Source organism: Aphis gossypii, chromosome 2 (genome assembly GCF_020184175.1).
Source record: "Aphis gossypii isolate Hap1 chromosome 2, ASM2018417v2, whole genome shotgun sequence".
In the NCBI taxonomy this organism is placed as follows: Eukaryota; Metazoa; Arthropoda; class Insecta; order Hemiptera; family Aphididae; genus Aphis; species Aphis gossypii.
This window is the reverse complement of record NC_065531.1, coordinates 48,577,197-48,596,545: the sequence shown is the minus strand read 5'-3', so window position 1 is coordinate 48,596,545 and position 19,349 is coordinate 48,577,197. Positions and strand designations below refer to the sequence as shown.

Genomic DNA, 19,349 nt, shown 5'->3' with positions numbered 1-19,349 from the left:
ACAGACTTCTAACTATTATCAAAAAAATCAGCTATACCTAATCATCAGAATTAGTTCGATTTTTTTTTTTTTAATTTTATTTATAAAATAATTTGTAATTAAGTATTATAATAAGCATGTATATTTGGCCATTTGGGTAAATTTGGGTAAATTACAACTTGAATACACATGAAAAAAGCAGTCACTCAATGGTGACATTTTATAAGAAGATTTGACTAGAATTGATAATCTATAATTTAGGAAAATTGAGATTTAAATCTTAACGTTATGTTCTCTAATTGAAAGCAAAATCATTTATACAGGATTTTGGCAATTTCTTTTATTGTATTTATTTTTAAATTTGAATAAAGAATATGGTTAGAAACATTAATTATAATCATAAACAAATCAAAATTGAATTTTTTTTTTTTATTTGATTTTTTGTCAGTATCACATACTTATGGATACCGTATGTCTAAAAAATCATCAATATGGTTTTAAAAATGATTAATTTAATTTTTATACTAATTTTAGAATGTATACCGAGTAAATAATGAATCAATTTTATGCTAAAATTTAAAGTTTAGAATAATTTGATTGCTTTTTATATGGTAGTCTGACTAAGTTAAACATTAGTCTAACATTAGATATTTTGTCTATTTGAGGTGACAGATGTTACAATTATAAGTCATTTCAAGGTAAAAGACAAAAGTAATTAATTATAAAAAGAAAAATCTATAATAAATTCAAATTACCCACAAAATTATTAATAATATTTTTACGACTTTGACGAATTTCATCAAAATTCTAAATTCAAATACAAAAAATACATTATGCCTATAATATTTTTAATATTTTTATACAAATTTAATATTAAAACTATTTATGTGAAAGCTTGTAATAGATTTTCAAGAATTTTGAACCAGTATTCGTTTTTTTCGATGTTTAAAAAAAATAATAAAGAAAATTGAAAATTTAGCATGCCTATAAATAGCTCAAAATGGAAAAAATTTTTCATAGAATGAAAACGATATGATAAATTTTTTTTGAAAATTTCAAGTATTTACTTTATTTGTTTTTGAAAATCCAATGTTGTACAAATTTGAATTTTAAATGGTCATTCATAAAAAATTAATTTGGCTTTCTAGAAGAATTTTTTTTCTTAGGTTGGAAAACTTATAAAGTGCCTTGTATTCAATTTCTAAATCTGAAGTATAAACAGAAATATTTTTATGTATTTCTAACTACAAACTAAATTATATTTTTCGAAATTTACACGAGTTCACGAAAACAATTTCAATTGTCTATAAATAGCTTAAAACAAAAAAAAATTAAAATTTTTTTAAAATAATATTATATTATACATATTATAATATAAGCATAAACATTTTTTAAAATTTTTCTAAGTTTTTGTGGTAATACGTTTTAAAACATTAACCAAATAAAGAAATCAATTTAGTCAAAATCTGATTTAGCACAAAAATTCCTTTTATCCATTTTAATTTTAATCCTCCTAAAGTAAAAAATAGGTCCATTTTGCTCAAGGTTTTTAGATTATAATCTAAAAACCTTGGCATTTTGTTATCCAAAATGACCCTCACAGTTGCTAAAAATTGAATCATCTTATCAATAACTTATTATGAACTCATAAGTGAAAAACACACATAGGTATCATTGTAAAATTAATACATTCATCATACGACTATAATAGTTGTGTGGAGAGAGGAGACTTGTTGTCTATTGATAAGCAGTGCGGCACTATCAATACTAGATTAATGACCTTATCACATACTTAAATCCGTGATAAATGCGATTATAAATACAAATAATATTATTATTATTAAATTGTAATTTATTGTTAATAGTTGTTTTGACTTAATTAAATTATAATTATTTTTTCGTAAACAATTTTCAGTTTATTGTCTTGCCATTAAATACCTAGTTATTGTATGTAAATAATTAATTATATTGAAATACATTTGTTTGTATAAAACAAAAATTATGTTTAATTCTAAAATTATGAAAACTGGACTAAATAATTTATTTATTATTAATATGTCTTAATATTTTTGGTAAGCTTTAATCAGTGCTTAAATAATAGAATTTAATATTTTTTGTGTAAAAATAAATCATTACTTATAAGTATTAAATATTAATATAAAATAGGCACCTATTTTATGTATGATAGTTCTCGAGCGAAAAAACTGTTGGTACCTATATATTATCAGATTCATTGATAGATAATTATAATGTTTTATAAGTAAATTATTATTAATTGATTGATTGTTTAGACATTTTTTTTTGTCAGACATTTTGACTAAAAAAGTAAAAGCATTAAAAAAATAATAATAATTCATAATATTTATAAGTTTAGATATTAATTCATATAATTTTATTATTACGAATTTAATAAGTAATGGATAAGATTTTGATTTATTTATTTAAAACTCTAATTTTATATTGTTAGATACTGTTGAGTACAATATGTTATAGGTACATAATTACATAATATGATTTATTCATTTAAACATGTAATAGGTATAAAGTACTATTTTTTTTTAGAAGTTTTCTGGAAGGTTCAAAAATTATATCGAATGATGAAAATACAACTACAATGGCCCAAGATAATGATAAAGTTCCTGAAGTAATGGTAGAACATTTGGAAGATAAATATGTAATCAATGAACAAATTATTCAAGAAACTAATGAAGGTCAACTAAAACGACCACCTTCTGCTACACCTCGAAATAGGAGTCCTGTTACTATACAAGAATGGGTAGATTCACTAACAACAACTGTTGATCAAAAGTAATTTTTATTTTAAAATTCACTTGATGATTTGTTACATTTTTTAATTATTTTTAGAGAAGATTTTGATAATGTAGAATCTTCTACACTTTTAAACAGTTTGGAAGTTGATAATCTTACATTAGGAGCAGAAGGTATTATTTTAAGTATTTAATTTTAATTTATACTAATCAAAATTTAATTATTTAAAAATAGAAGGTTATATTTAAATATTTATTGCTTATACTTTGTGTGTTTCAATAATTGGAAATAAATAATTAATTACACAATCAACTTTTAACGTAAAATATGTTGAACATATTATATTTTTATAAAATATTAGTTAGCTAATTGTTTTAATTTTATTTGTAGCTGTACACTTATCTAGAGTCGGAACTATTCCAAATGTCACTGTAACAACTGAAAGGTAATATTTGTTTATTTGTGTTGGTAATTATAATATGTTGATTTTATGATAGTGAATAAAAAATCTTATTAAAAACATTTATCAAATAACACCATAGTACTTTTATAGGTATATAGGTAGGTATAAAGCTTCTAGTCAAAATTTTGTATTTTAATTTGGAATTAATAACTTTGAAGCTAAATTAAAATAGTCCAAATGGCATATGGCATACATAATATTTGAAATTTGATCTACATTATTTTAATGTTTGAAAAGTAAATTATCATGTATTCATAAATTATGAATCATAGAATTTGATTTACAATTTATACGACTTAATTTATTATACTATAGGTTTTTACAAATATACCTAATTAAAACCACATACACCTTATAAACTACATAAATACTTGAAACATGTAGGTATATTATATAATTAATAGTTAATATTAATATTAATTTTTATAATAATAAAGTATAATATTAATTATGATTATGAACATGGATATACAGAAGTTAAAATGATGAATTTATTAGTAAGATGTTTTTAAACATATTTGTAATCTATTTTTTTTATTTTTTATTTACTTTTTATAAAAGTAATATTGTACGTGCACCATCAGAAGCTGAAAGCCAAACTTCTAGTTTTGATTCCAAATTATTAAATGCCCGTAAACCAGATCCTGAAGAAATATTACTAGGTCTAGGATTTGGTGGTGGAACTGAATCAACTACATATGGAGAATATGGACGTGTTCCAAAGCGATTTTTACAGCCATCCCAACTTAAAGGAGTTTCTGTGGAAGAGTACTTAAAACACCAACAAGAACTAATTTATATGTATGAATCTGGATTATGGGGTTACCGTGGATTAACTGGTAGGTTAATTTTATAGTTAGTTACATTCATATTGATATTATATAAAGTTTTTAGTCAAAAATCCATTTAAATTTTTATTCATTAACAAAAATTAATGAAGGAAGATCTTTTCATTCAGGTACATTGATGGAACATCAATCTACAGGTGTTTCAGTAAACAATTGTACTATGTAAGTCCATTCTACAGCTGTTGTGCCAAATTTGTTGATTGTTTTATTGCTGTATTCAATTTTCTTTATTATTTTATTGCATGTTATAACTTAATAGTAGTAGTATTGAGTATCATATAAACTTCATTTTAATTTTATTGAAGAAATACATTTTTTGATATATCGAATTAACTAAATATTTTAAATATTTTTCATTCATTATCATTATTTGGTTACAATTACTTTTTTTAATACTTTCTATGCATTTTAAATTGTTTAATTCAGTGGCGCCATTTGGATTTTTAATAGTGGGTCAAAATTTAGACAGACTTATTTGTTCATTGTCATGTCACTTTTTCTTCATCATAGTAAATACATGTATTTTATGTATATATTGTATACATATAGGAGTTAAGGAGTTAAATATTTAATATTTTGGTGAATTAAAATAATCAGAAAGTTAAAAATAGCTTTTGTCATGCATACTAATAATATACATCTATAAATAATTAGTATAAATTACTTCTACATGTATGAATTATATTTTAATCGTTATGGTTTTCATCAGAGCTTTGCAACTAGATAATTTATTTGGGTTTTAGGAGTTGGATGTATTTGGGCGTTCAAATACCTGAAAAAAAATTTAAGCAAATTTATGTTTGGGTATTCATACCAATATTATTTGGATTAATTTTGGATCATATGGATGTTCAGTAGTCTAGAATATAACAATATAATATTTTATATTAGTTTTTTTTGAGAAAAATAAATTTCTAGAACTATGCAATCAAAAATTATATAGACATTTGTTTATAGTAATCTAATTTTTTGAGTTCTTGCTACTTATTTAAATATATGTACCTTGTTATTATTCATTTTGGGAGTTCCCATTTAATTATCTGTTACTATTTTAAAAATTGTAACTTAAAGCATAACATTATCACTGTCAATATGTTGTTTAGTTGTTAACACCATATCGAATACATGTTTATATTTTATACTGCTACTGGCATTATTTGGTCTAATTTGATACTAATAAAGTAATAAATCAAAATTATTAATTATAATAAATTATCTAATATTAATTATTAGGTGATTCATTTTAATCAGAATTAATTATCAAATGTTATTATTGGATTTTATTTTCAAGTTATTTTAAGACATTTTTTTTAGTATTTATATCTATAATTGACTATAAAATTATTCCTATTAATAGTAACTACTAATTAGTATTGTTATTATTAAATAACTAATTACAAAATTGAACCAACCATACAAAATACATGTTAATAGATTGTAAGATAAAAATGTGATTTGGGTTTCATGTTAACCAAATTTTTTTATTCAAGTTTTTATTAATTTGTGTGCCTTAGAAAAAAAACTATTGGATGTTATATATGGGTGTCAGGTATTTGATTTTTTAGGGGTGTTCTGAGTTCTGGTTAATTTAAGTGCAAGAACCTGGTTTAATATTGGTTATAATATATTTCAACTTTTATGCATCAGCCATTGTCGCGTGTTTGTAAATTGTATGGATTATCAATAAGATGTTAAAGAAAATAGAGATGCTAAAGTATCTTCCCCCCCCCCTAAATGGCGTCCCTGGAATAATCATTAATAGAATTAAAATATTTGTTGAAATCATCATAGTTGTTAAATTATTATTATTTTATTATTTTATCAAAATACTTAAAAAATATTTAAAAAATTTTTTTATAGTTAGAAAAAGTATCATAGATATGAAATAATCAAATTAATACAATTGATTGAACATTCAATGATTGTGTTATTGTTAATTATATTGAAAATGTTAACTAATTTTAATATACTAATTAGTGAGTTATTTGTGTCATTTTTTTATATTTATTAAAAGTTAATTATTAAATCTTTTTGTATTATTAGTTATTAAGTTACTAGTATCAATGAGTTATTGGTAAAAAAGATTTATAGCGTCTTGCATGAACAATCACTAAGTATTTAATGAATTAATGATGATGTAATGATCCTTTAAACATGATTTAGTGGTTTGTGATTGATCTATTGAATTTTATTGAACCATTAAATTCATCAATTTTCCATGCAACCTGGCACTATTTTTTAGGAAATCACTAAGTAATAAAGTTATATTTATACTTAAACCATATTCATTTTTTAATTTACTAAACAAAATTTATTTTAAATCACTTGCTTTTATATTATGTATTATTATTATATCATTTTTAAAATACTTTTTATAGTTCATAATAATTAGTATAGCATTGTTATTGCAAATAACTAAGTATTTAATACACATTTTGTTAAATATATTTGTGCCTCTTTAATGACTATATTAGATGGTTTAATAAGTTTGTTTTAGCTATAGACATTTGCTGAATATTAAGTTTCGCCTTATTTTGTGCTAATATCTAGTTAGAAAAGCTTAATTATCACATTTTATACTAAGCATTCGTAATTAATTTTTAATCATTGATTATTAATAGTATAAAATATCTTTCTTTATTCATTCTATATCAACTTTTATTACTATTTTTCAATTATACATTTATCTTTAAATTATACGCGTTTTTAGTATTTATAAAATAAAGAAAATAATTGAATTGATTGAAATTGCTATTTTTTTAAAGCAGGCTTATTGCATAAATGACTGTGTGTACATTTAATTTGTTTTTAAATGTATGTTTCTAATTTCTAATTTTATTATAGGACCACCACATGCGAGCCCATCAGTAATAGTTGCAAAAATCATGGAAAAACTTCGAGAACACGAACGCGATATGACGTGCCCAAAAGGTTCTTCAAGAGTCATGGTCCCAACAAATAAATCTCTACATTTGACAGAAAAAAGTGCAAAACAAACATCAAATCGATTTAATAAAGCTGCTGAAAACATTCTTACAAAAATTAGGTATTTAACAAACCTTTCAAAATGTCTTCCATCATAGACATTTAATAATCTTTAAATATAAATTCAATAAAGAAACAATCTCCGAGAAAAATATACATGATAATTTTAGAGGTGAATGACTAACAAAATTATTTATTTATTTTTTTATATTATGATACAGAGGATTTATATAGTGTGTATAATTTTTGATGAAAAATTATCACTTTTACTATTTTTATATTTTAATAGCATTTATTATTTATATTAACATGTAACTAAACATATTAAAATAATTGATAGTATTTATTTTAAATTTGAACACAAATAATTTCTTAATAATTTAAATTATGATGTATAAAATATAATATAATACAGTGGTATTGTGGTAACGATTGTATCATGCATTGTATATGTATTATCTGAATTAAAAATAGTTTCATATTTTTTTGTGAATATACCATAACTTACTGATAGTAGTGATTAAAAAACTTTAAATTTATTTCCTCCACATTTTGTTTTTTTATAGGAATTATGACAGAATATGAAATTTATTTAAGTAATAAAATAACTAAAAAAATTTTTTAATAAACCTACATAAACATTAGGTAACTCTTTAAATATAAGTGAATTATATTATTATAAAACTACAGATAAGATAAATTTTTAAATACACTTAACAGTTAAAATTGCAAAATATGTAACCTATTTATTACTATAATTACCCATGTTTGAATGTTTTATTATGTTTCATAGGTGTACACCTGGTAGTGTATTAACTCCAGATAATCGTAAATGGCTTGACAGTCAAGGTGGTGACAAGTCCCCGGAAATGTCAAGACGACTAATAATTGGTCAGCAGTCATTTGTGTTAACTCGTGACGGGACTTTAATAGAAACACCACCATCTAGTGTTATTGCTGATAGTGAAAAGTTGGTTAAAGTTTCTAAAACTAATTTCTCAATTATTTGAATACATGTTATTTATTAATTTATATTTAAAGATTAATACAGTTTGAACTCTAATTATTTTGATTTATAAATTTTAGTTTACCAATACCATCTGACTCAAAAGTAATTAATGAGCAAGCTCAAACTATTATTGATGAGAGTTCTCAACACTTAGATGAAGAAACTAATGTGATATTTAAAGTTGATTCATCATCGTCAGTAAATTCAGATACACAGATTCAAAAAGAAAATAGCTTGTCGATTGATATACATAAAAATGATACCAAAATGGACAATTTAAATCCTATATTTAATTCAAGTCAACCTTTTGACAAAGATTATAGTCCAGAAAGAGATTTAGAAGATTTATTATCTATAGTCGAGCCTTGTCAGGATGTTAGTAAAGCGAGTTCAGAAGTTGATTCAGGTGCAGCATCTGATAGTGCTGATACATCATGTGCACAAACCAATTTAATATCTTTAACTGAAAATGAATTAACAGCAAATGAAGATGTTTCTTCTAAAGTAAGTTATTATAATTCAACTTAATTTTGAGGATTATACAATTATACTATTTTTACAATAAATATAAACAGTTTAAATTTAGCACATGTTTGGTATGCAAGTACAATGATTTATATTTAGGCTTAAAGTACACAATTGTGACAAATTACTTGAAATCAATAAAAATAAAAATCTTGAGACCCTACTTGATACCTAGGTAACTAGGCAACCTGACCATGCATTAGTTTAGAAATGTTCAAACTGGGTACCCCGTGAGTATTCTTTTGATATGGCGGCCACAAGATTTTATTTAAAAAATTAAATAATAACCAGAAAATTAGTCTTAAACATTTTTATAAAACAATTTTAAAACCACTGCACAAGTGTTTACATATACTATATCAAAAAATTTTCAAATCATGTTAGATAACTACAACATTATTCAAAAATTGAGAGAAAAATCTAAATTTAATGATTTTTATTGTAAATGTACTTGAATAAAAGTAATGTAGACTTTTATTTTTAGCTGTATTTTAATTTTTGTGTATGTATTCAAATTATATATTAATATAGTATTATAAATTTTGGTGTGAGGGATAATACTCTTACCAGTTTTTGTTATTGAAAAAATATAATATTCTTAGTTAATAAGTCATAAATTACTATAAAAAACACATTTATTTTTTTATTTTTTGTTTTTATAATATATTTATTCTATTCAAAGAATTATTTTTTTTTTTCAGAACTTATTTAGACAATATGAAGATTTATGTAATCTGAGATTGAGATTAAATGTAAGTTAATATTAGCTCATTAACTAAATATTTTTCGTTTATAGTTACATATGTTATATAATAAAAATAGTTGGGCTCATAACTTGTATTAATATATTTTTTATATGACATACAAGTACTTAGTTCTTTAAAATATTTTAATTTTGTTTTTACATAATGCACAAATGCACAATATATTTCAAATTATTTAAAGAAAAGTATAAAAAAAATTCTTGTGTGTTTCAATTTTTGTTTTAATGGATCAAAGTATTTCAATGTTCTTGTAAAATATTTTAAACTTATTTTATTTTATATCTATTATAATTTAATATAAGTTATGATAAAGTCTTTAAGGCTTAGGTTACAGTAGGTATATAATATAAACTTGTGTGCATAAAAATATATATTTTTTCAAATATGGCCTAAATAAACAATATTTTGACATCTAATTTTAAACAAATTAAAAATTTAAAGGTCTTGTTTGTTTAAATTAAAAACAAAATACTAAGAATACTAATATGCATTTAAATATGTACTATTGTTAATTTTTCTTCATTAATTATTATTTATTTTTATAGGTATTAGGTTGTCCGTTTAATATTGTGCCTCAAGATCAATTTATGTCCCTTTCTGCAGAACAGGTAAATTAATGATATAATTAAGATAAAGTAACAGTGGCATACGAATTGCTTCCCAGGTATTTTTGGGGGTCATACTATTGTGTCCCAGTTATTTTTTGGGGTCATACTAGTTGCGTCCCAAATTATTTTTATGCATACCAGATACGTCTCGTAAATTTTAAAAAGTTAACAACATTTCCCTTCCCATTTTTGTATAGACTTAGGACTGCCTGTAATAATAATTACATAATATTTATTACTACTGGTAGGTTAAAAATATTATAAATAAATATATATATAGATATATAAATTAAAATTTATACTCATCAATTACTAATAAATTCTGTTGTTTTCCGCTGTACATAGTTTTCATTTCACTCGCCATAATCAGTTTTTAAAAAAGTAACACGTGTAGAGTAGTGGACCGTTAATACTGTATTGTGATAATAATTGTGTTGATCTACAGAACCTAACTCACAAGAAAATGATCAAAGCTTTAACGTAATCGTTTTTATTGAATTGGAAATACTATAACACTAAATAATAATCAATAATTTCGCCTTTATACATTTTAGATATCATAGGTAAGGGACGCAATTTTTAAGTACCGAAAACAACAACTTTGAATAATTTCTTTTCTTACTGGTTATTAAAAAAATGTCAATGGTTTATTTTTGAATTTAATAATACATTAATTTTTAGCACCTATTTTTCAATATAAGAGTACTTAAGATAGATATTAATTATGTATTTAATTTTTTAATTTTGGAAATAAATGTTTAAGGAAAAAGAGAGAAAGGAAGATTTGGTTAGATAGAATAGATAATAACATTAAAATAACTGGTATGAATTAAGGAGAAGTAGAAGACAAAGCATTTAGAAAGTGTAGAACAATGATAGACAGAGAAGGCAAAAAAGGTGAAGCAAAGGAGATATGTCTCCCCTTGATACCCTCACAAAAAGAAGTGTTCATGATAGTGACCTGAAAACAATTTTAAGTGGCTGGCAAAAATGTTTGCACCAACAATAAAAAAAAACCGAAATTACACCCCAATAAAGATTGTTTGTATTATGAACATTTTGTTAAATTGTATTATAGTTATATCACTTATATGAGTAAAGTACAAATTATCAAATTCTTAGTTGTCTATTCTCAAAGAATATGAGTATTTCATTGTTAAGTTTGTTTATTGTTATAATTGTAACATTCCATTTTATTTATTGTATACAAAAGTATAGAAACTTTATTTATAAATAATTTTTATCTATGTTAATAGAGGTGTGCACTTCAGTGTAAAATTTTAAGACTTGCCCTCCGCGTTTATTTAAATAAGCTTACCGATGACGAAGTACACCATGAACTGCAAAGTTGTTTGGGAGCAGAAGTTCAACATGTGGCAGACCTATTAGATTCAAATTCAGATGTAGACAAATTAGCAATAATTGTTCGACAGGTAAATTCTATTTTATTTTATAGAAGAAAATAAACTGTATAAAATCCCCAAATAAATAAATATTTTGCATTTTTAAGTTTCTTGCTTATAATAATTAAATAATTACATAAAGTTAAATATCAAATATGCATTAATTTTTCTAACATTCTGACATGCTTGTTAATATTTATTCTAAACTTTATATTGTTGACTTTATTTTTTCTGTCTAATTATAGATGACTGTTCTACTTCATCATCAGACACATTTAAATAGCCAATTAGCTGAATTAACTATCAGAGCTCAAAATCCAACCGCATGTCATGACATGTGTGAATTGATATTACAGAGGGTTCGAGGACTCGAGCAGCTCGTTGAACAGAATGCCAATGAATTGGCCCTAATGAAAGCCCAACTACTAAATAAGAAAACATTGTGATTAGAATTTGTTATTATTGATTTGTAATGTTTACTAATATTATTATTTATTAATGTAGTCATTGAACAATAAAACAATTAAATAAATATAATTGACGTTAAATAAGAATTACTTATATTGTTCTTCAATATTTTAAACTTTTCTAGTTTCATATTATCCGTTCATGATTTAAACATGATAATTTTCTGATTCTTATTAATTTTGACTGGATAAAGCATGTATAAAATATATACAAATAATAATTGGTAGCACCAGTTGGCTGCTATATCTTTAGAATACTGAATGTGGATGAAAGGGACGTCAAAACCAAACATATAGTACCAACCACAATTTATTTTTTTTATTTTTTTAATCTAAAGCAAGAAACAAATAAAATTAAAAATTAAAAAAAAATTAATTTTTACGTAGATTTGTAGATTGTAGCTTAAAATTGAATACTCAATACCTATATCTTAGTTATTAATTAAGTAATTAGTATACAGAATTGGTGAGGTAAAATAGGATTATATATAATAGTATTCGAATATTAGTTTAACTGTTTAACATTTGATAGATACGTAGGTATAATAATTTTTATATTTTTAACTAGGATAAAGACAGCTTATAAGGAAAGTTGTACAAAAGTTTTAAATTCCTTTGACTAAAATATGTATATTATATTATGACTAATTGATGAAAATATGATAACGGTATTATCAAATTTATTTGAAAAATCAAAGTTACCTACCCCGCCATATCAATGATGTCCCATTTTACGGTAACAAAAATACTATCAAACAAAACCAAAAATAATTATTACATCTATAAATAAAGCAAAAATAGCTGAAATATTTTTAAAACTGTGCTTTATCTAAAATTCTAGAAAATACTATTATAAATATTTAATAGGTAATTGATGGAAAATTCAAGTCTGTATGCAGCTCTCATACTTTAACAGCAAAAAACAGAATACCTAAACCTATTGACTATAGTCTATAGATTTTGTTAAAACTGAGTTTGTGTAAATTTTTCGATTTTCTTTAATTTTTTTTTTTATTTTTCTAGATTATATTATAAATAATTACTAATTAGATATTTGCTTTTGGTTCCTACCACCAACTACCAACCAGATTCAATTTACTGCCAGGTTACCTAGTTAAAGATCGAAGTATAAACACCTATAGGCTACAGATGGTAACTGGTAGGTGGGTTATTTCCACGATGTTCTATGAAACAGTAGAGATTCTAGATAGGTATCTATATTATGAAAAAGTAAGATTGCAAGAACAACAATGTGTGTTACAGATTACTGTAATATCGATAGAGGCGATTTTGGAGGCATGAATAAATAGTAAATATATAACATAATATTACAGCTTACGGTTAATCATTAAAATGTAAAAGTTATATAATTTAAATGTTTATTTAGGTAAATGTAATTTAATTTGTTGGTTACCTACCTACATTACAATAATATAATTTTCCAGAATATTTTTTTTAGTGTTTTTGTTCATCTATTATACATTTATTTTATTTGGTATAACAAACATGTCTTACTTATATTTATAGGTAATAATAATAATAAGTAATAATAGTTATTATAATAGTTACAATTTAAATGGGTTTTCATTAAATAATATCTAAATACGATAATATTATACCTCCATGCAGTAAGCAGTACCTACGTCAATAAAAAGATTACCTGTTATTAAATATTAATAACACATGATGAACTACACTGAACTGATCATTAGGTATTACGTTATTATTTATTTAGTTTAGTAATATTACTTCTATTATTCAGTAGGTATATATTTTTATGAACAAAATAACGTTATACATAATAGAGCTAAAGTAGTCGACCTGTCGTAGTTACGGACCAATATTTTCTTCGTTATGTTGCTAGGTTATTTATATTGTTGTTTATCCGTGACAGATGATAGTGTATATACACACCTTTGGATGTTTCTATTGTCTACTAAATACTTTTTACAAAATACCTATCGATTTAATTTTTGTTGATAGTCTATAAACAATAGTAAATGAGAAGGTATAAGTGCACTAATGCATACAAGAGTCCGTATTTATATTGTGTAACACTAAAGTAGGTACCTTTAAAAGTATCAACATTAGGTATTTTAATTATTTTTTTATGTCAACTTAAGTTAAAATGTTTACTTTAAATAGCACGTGTTTGTAGTTTCGGGTTAGAATTACCGTGGAATGTAGTATAAGCGCAACTAAACCAAAGAAAAATTAAATTTAAAATAAACTCCTGACGTATTTCTTACACTAATATCTCATATTGGAATGAATTAATGAATTAATTTATGGATAAAGCTGCAGTAGTTTTTGAAAATACATTTTGGAATAATGGACTTTAGATTATTATGGTTTGTAAAATGCATAAATAATGTATTTGAAATTGGTACTGAAAAAGAGACAATTAAATTATTTGGAGACACTCTGAATAAAGATGAAGGATTTTTAAGACAGCAATTCATCCAATACCTTGAATCATCAACAATTAACAGAAATACGAACACAAATATATTTTACATCTACACAACTACGGTAAAAAAAGTCATCAAAGAGGAAATTGAAGTTGAAGAAGAACGTAAGTATTTAATTAGAAATATCACTATTGATTTTTTTAAAATAATAATCCACGGTGATTGTAAACTACAATGTACACAATATACATATAATATTTAGAAAAAAAGTTGTAGCAGGACATAGTATACTATAAATTATAATATCTATACAACCGCGAGCAAGACTTTATTCGTCACGAACTAAATTTCGAAGTTTACTTGTACAATAAGTACCTAATAAATATTGATTTAATATACAATTTGACATGAAATTTTTTATATTAAAGGAGTTTGGATATTAGTGTTTATATGTTAAGTACACTTAAATTCTCATATTAGTGTTTCGTTATTCTCTTGTTAATTAATTTTCATGTTTTACTACAAAATAAAAAAACGATAAATTTCAAATTTCTATTGAAAATAGTTGGTTCATTTTATTTTTATTAATATTTTATAGTGTCTGAACTTGAAATTCAGTCGTTGAGAGAGTCTGATAGTAAAAAAAAAAAAAAAAAAACACCATCAAGATAAGAAGAAAAAGAAAAAATACGTTCACAGAGAAGACACATTAACCAGTGGTGACTCGCCAGCCACAGACACTGACAATGAATCAGATGACGGAAAGTCTAGAGATGGTTGTTCTAGCCCAGATACTGGTAATTTTGTTTTTATTTTGTTTTCAATTCTTAAATTAAATCGCTGATCAAATGTCTACTGTCTACACACAAAAGTGTATTCTATATGAATGTTTTTATAAAGTAAATTATAATTTTAAAATGATTAAGTACCTATGTTGTTTATTGTTCTATTTGCTATTGTATAAAAAATATATTTAGTAGTAGATAAATAAGGCATTTAGGTATAGTATCAGAATTCTACAGGTACCTATGTAGCTACTTAGGAACATATTTATATTTAATCATTTAAAAATAAATCTAAGTTCATAAATGTGATAGGTTTATAACATTAATGGGTAATTATAACACATTTGCAGAATCATTATTGAGAATCAAACATATTATTAAGTACTAATAAATTATATAGTTATTTAGTATTTACAAGTTTATTACTACCAAAATACCTGAATAGGTACCTACCGTCAAAAAATAGGCAATCCAATTACTCCTTAGAGAATTTGAGTTTCAAATAAAACTCTTTAAATGTTTAATTATGTAGGTACTTTTTATTTTATAATTAAAATTGTACAAATTTTAGATTATTGTTAATCTTTAAAATATATACTTCATTTAAAAATAAAAATAGGTATTCATGTAATGATTAATGAATATATTGTATATTTGTATATAATATATATCAATATACGTATACTCGTATAAGTAGTAACATAGCTTTTAATTGTTTAAATATTATCTTTATTTTGATACATTTTGTGTTTAATTTTTAGCTATACAAATGGCCGATGAAGATGGAGTAAAAAAATATTCCGAAAAACTATTTAAAAAAGTAAAAGTAAGTAATTATCTAAAAATACTCATAACTAGGTATTTATCGAAACAGCATATTTTACGTCTTAATACTCTTAATACACAGAAACTATGTTTATTTCAACTTATTTTATATAAATGTTATAGTTAAAAGTTAAGTATTTAATATTCCATGTTTAAAAAACAAAAGATAGTCATGTCGTACTCGTGTTATTTTATTTTTATCTTACTTAATAATGATGCTGATTATATTAATTATACACTGTACAGAAATGTCCTTAACATTTTTATCATAACGAAATAATATTATACAAGTATTATTTTAATAAAATACCTTACACTAAAAATGTTGTTTTCATGTCTAAAAGAAAATCGTCAAATATCGTATCTATTTTATTTTATTTTTCCTTGAAAAAGATATTCATTGATTTCCACAATACAACCTTGCCCACCCATTTTCTGACGTTTCGAAAAACAATCGACTGCGACATCTCTGTACAAGTTGTTCCAATCAACAACAGTATGGTTGCTTCGTCCTGTTCAGAGTACCGTTGTTTGAATATGGTTAAGGTAGACCCAATACCATCAACCAATTCAATATCAATAACTTAGCTAATTCCATAATTTTCGTTAATGTTAACTTGCTTTTACATCTACCATTGCGATCTATGTATGAAATCGGAATCACCGGTAGATCGCGTATGACATCAGTACCAAAATTTAAACCAAGGATAAATTTTTTTTAATTGTCCAACGTTCAAGTTCTTTTATAATTATTGTAAGCGAAACTTATGGAAAATGTTGTATTTAATTATCAAATCTTAGTTACTTATACAAAGCTTTTAATACATTTTTAACTACAAAATAATTTGCAGATATTTTTTGTGTATTTTATGCTTCACGAATTTTGTCAATATCTAAACTTCAAACGGTAATAAAAAAAAATGTACCCATGTATTTTTATAATTTTTGAATCATTATAAGAATAACTTATGAGGAACTTTGTGTTACATTTTCAAGTATTTTAGCTCGGTTAAAAATTTTTTATCGATATTTATGTATAAAAAAAAAATAAACAAAGACGAATATTTCAAATGCTTATAGTAGTATTAATATAAGCGAAATATTTTGAAAATTAAATCATGTAAAGAAAATTCCAATATGAATAACTGGTGATTTTCAATTATCTACGACTTATACTTTTTGAATAATAACAAATATTGAAAATCGTTTGAGGATAAATCGTTATCGTTACGTGATTTCGTAAAAAATTAAAATTCAGACGTTCTTAACGTTTTTCCCTGTATTGACGCTTCAAGTTTTCTCAATAGCTATTTGAAAGAAAACTGATGGAAAACTTAATGTTGAATTTTTTAACCTTCGATATAAATAAGTACAAAAAGAATTATGAATGTTTACCTACAAAATTACTAAACAATTTTCGAGATTTTGACATATTTCGTAAAAATTTGAACTTTAAACGCTTTTATAAAAAAAATTGTGCATAACGAATTTTGATCTTTTTTTAACTACAATAAGAGCTACTTATAAGAAACCTTGTCTTAAATTTTGTTGAAAATTGGTGTTACGTAAAAATTTCCATTTTTTATTACTTTTTGTTGTTTTTCCCAATGCTTTTGAAAACTGCTTAAAATTTCTTACTTTTGACCTCTATAATGCATCAAATACCAACGTCCAATGAATTAGGATATTTAATTAGCCACCAGATATCACCCTTGAAGTTTTAAATTGAAGCATTATTTTGGCAAGTTATAGTGTACACAAAAAGTAAAAACATCATTGCTAAATCAATACATTAATCACTCCGTTCTGAATCTAAAATTATAACAATAAAAAAAATATTTTTTTTTTTTTAACGTTAATAGAGTTAAATAATGAGTGTTATTCGATTAATAATTTCACCTAGACCCAGTATATAATATAGAGTATGGCACAATGGACCTCCATTTTTCAAATAATTATATGCGCGTAAATGCGTACCTAATCAAACTGATTAAATTAAAGCGATTTATTTCACTGGATTAGGTTGCTAATAAAGTATTTAGTCTTCACCATACCGTGGTCAGATGAACAACCTGGTTTCCTTATCGAAACATTTTTCAAAAATGTCGAATGTGTGACTACGACACAGAGAGCATTTTGCACTCGGTTCGGTTTGAATCCAAACTAAAGTATCCCTGATCGAAAAACGATTATGAATTGGTTACAAAATTTAAGATAGACCTATTGAAAAACTAAAGTCGGTTATCCGTCAAAAAATCTCCGAAATTCTACTCGATATGCTGGCAGAGTAATGAATAATTTTCGAAAACAGCTTCGTATGTACGTCGTTCTTTAAGGCAATCATTTGGAGTCTATAATTTTTTTAAAAATAATTTTAGAAAACCTTATATAATGTACTTTTTATTTATCTTATATTGTTTTTTTAAACTAATCTCGGGAATGTGGGAGTTCATTACAACGTACTCTGCAGTATTTCTACATATTCATAAATAGTAATTACCTATGTATCGTTTCATTTAGGTGATTCAAGAAAAAATAATTACTTTACCAGAACTGCATGTTCATTTTGGATGTATGGTTGGAAATCTTAATGCTGATCTCAGATATTTGTATTTTGTTAAGAATACAAATTCAATTATTCCAGTTTACGATTTAGAAGAAGAAGCTGATTTTTATATGCCTAGTCAATTTTTAATTGGTAATAAATCTGGGTGCTTAATTAAAACTATGGAAAAAGAATTGGAAAAAATTTGGATACCATCTGTAAAAAAACTTTTAATTGATCCATTTTTACACGACTGTGTTACGACTCGCGCTGAAAAAAATATTATTAAAACATTGGCATCAACAAGTATACCATCGACATTTGTACGAATAACCCGTGAAATTAAAGCTCAACATGATTATGAAATTCGTAAGTCACATTTTATTCATAAAAAAAAATATTATTAACGGTTATTACCAAGTTTTTACTAATCATAATAATTTGTATGCTTATTTAGTTAGCGAAGAGCGTCCAGATGATTATGAAAAGAGACTTGATTTTGTTGACTTAGAAAAAATAATATCACTAAGCGAACTTTTTATTCTTGAGTCGTTACCATTGTATGATATAAATAAACAGACATCATCAGAACCATTGAAACATCATTTTTTAATAGAACTGCAATGTTTATCAGATAAACTAAAGTGGTATGGTGTAATATATTTTGTCTTAATATCTATTACTTCAGTATGTACCTACTTATTTGTTTAAGATATGATTTAAATTTATAAACAATGTGATGTATATATATTAGATATTTATATTAATTTCCTTAAATATAATAGTGATAACTAATTTATTATAAATAATAGCATTTTCTTAATACTTCTTACTTTCTTAGCATTAAAAAAAAAAAAATTATGAAAAAAGTCATATAAATTACGCAAACTGTAATGAAAGAAAAGCAAAATTGAATTCATTTTATGAAATAAAAATCTTATGTTAATTTTTAAAGATCACTGC

At 24.0% G+C, this 19,349-nt stretch overlaps 2 protein-coding genes across 2 annotated transcripts in view; both read left to right on the top strand.

The window, feature by feature from the left end:
* The first annotated feature begins 1,835 nt into the window (after positions 1–1,835).
* LOC114120453 (uncharacterized) lies at positions 1,836–11,907 on the top strand. The gene is made up of 12 exons (XM_027982360.2): positions 1,836–2,051; positions 2,542–2,787; positions 2,845–2,921; positions 3,139–3,193; positions 3,773–4,050; positions 6,904–7,105; positions 7,838–8,014; positions 8,131–8,557; positions 9,280–9,330; positions 9,888–9,950; positions 11,207–11,383; positions 11,599–11,907. The coding sequence occupies exons 2-12, from the start codon at positions 2,594–2,596 to the stop codon at positions 11,797–11,799; spliced, it is 1,902 nt and encodes a 633-aa protein (XP_027838161.1). The 5' UTR covers positions 1,836–2,051; positions 2,542–2,593; the 3' UTR covers positions 11,800–11,907.
* Positions 11,908–13,486: 1,579 nt separating this feature from the next.
* Positions 13,487–19,349, top strand: part of LOC114120461 (dynein axonemal heavy chain 10-like) — a 39,028-nt gene continuing 33,165 nt past the window's right edge. The window contains exons 1-6 of the mRNA XM_050200197.1: positions 13,487–13,882; positions 13,966–14,395; positions 14,830–15,028; positions 15,778–15,842; positions 18,362–18,755; positions 18,844–19,033. Coding sequence (XP_050056154.1) covers positions 15,786–15,842; positions 18,362–18,755; positions 18,844–19,033 — 641 coding nt within the window. The 5' untranslated portion in view covers positions 13,487–13,882; positions 13,966–14,395; positions 14,830–15,028; positions 15,778–15,785. The remainder of the gene's footprint in view (positions 13,883–13,965; positions 14,396–14,829; positions 15,029–15,777; positions 15,843–18,361; positions 18,756–18,843; positions 19,034–19,349) is intronic.

Excerpts from the sequence above, each read along its gene's own strand:
- LOC114120453 (XM_027982360.2), top strand. The coding sequence starts at position 2,594 with ATGGCCCAAGATAATGATAAAGTTCCTGAAGTAATGGTAGAACATTTG. Across the intron at positions 2,788-2,844 it reads ACAACAACTGTTGATCAAAA|AGAAGATTTTGATAATGTAG; the intron begins GTAATTTTTATT and ends AATTATTTTTAG. Across the intron at positions 8,558-9,279 it reads ATGAAGATGTTTCTTCTAAA|AACTTATTTAGACAATATGA; the intron begins GTAAGTTATTAT and ends TTTTTTTTTCAG.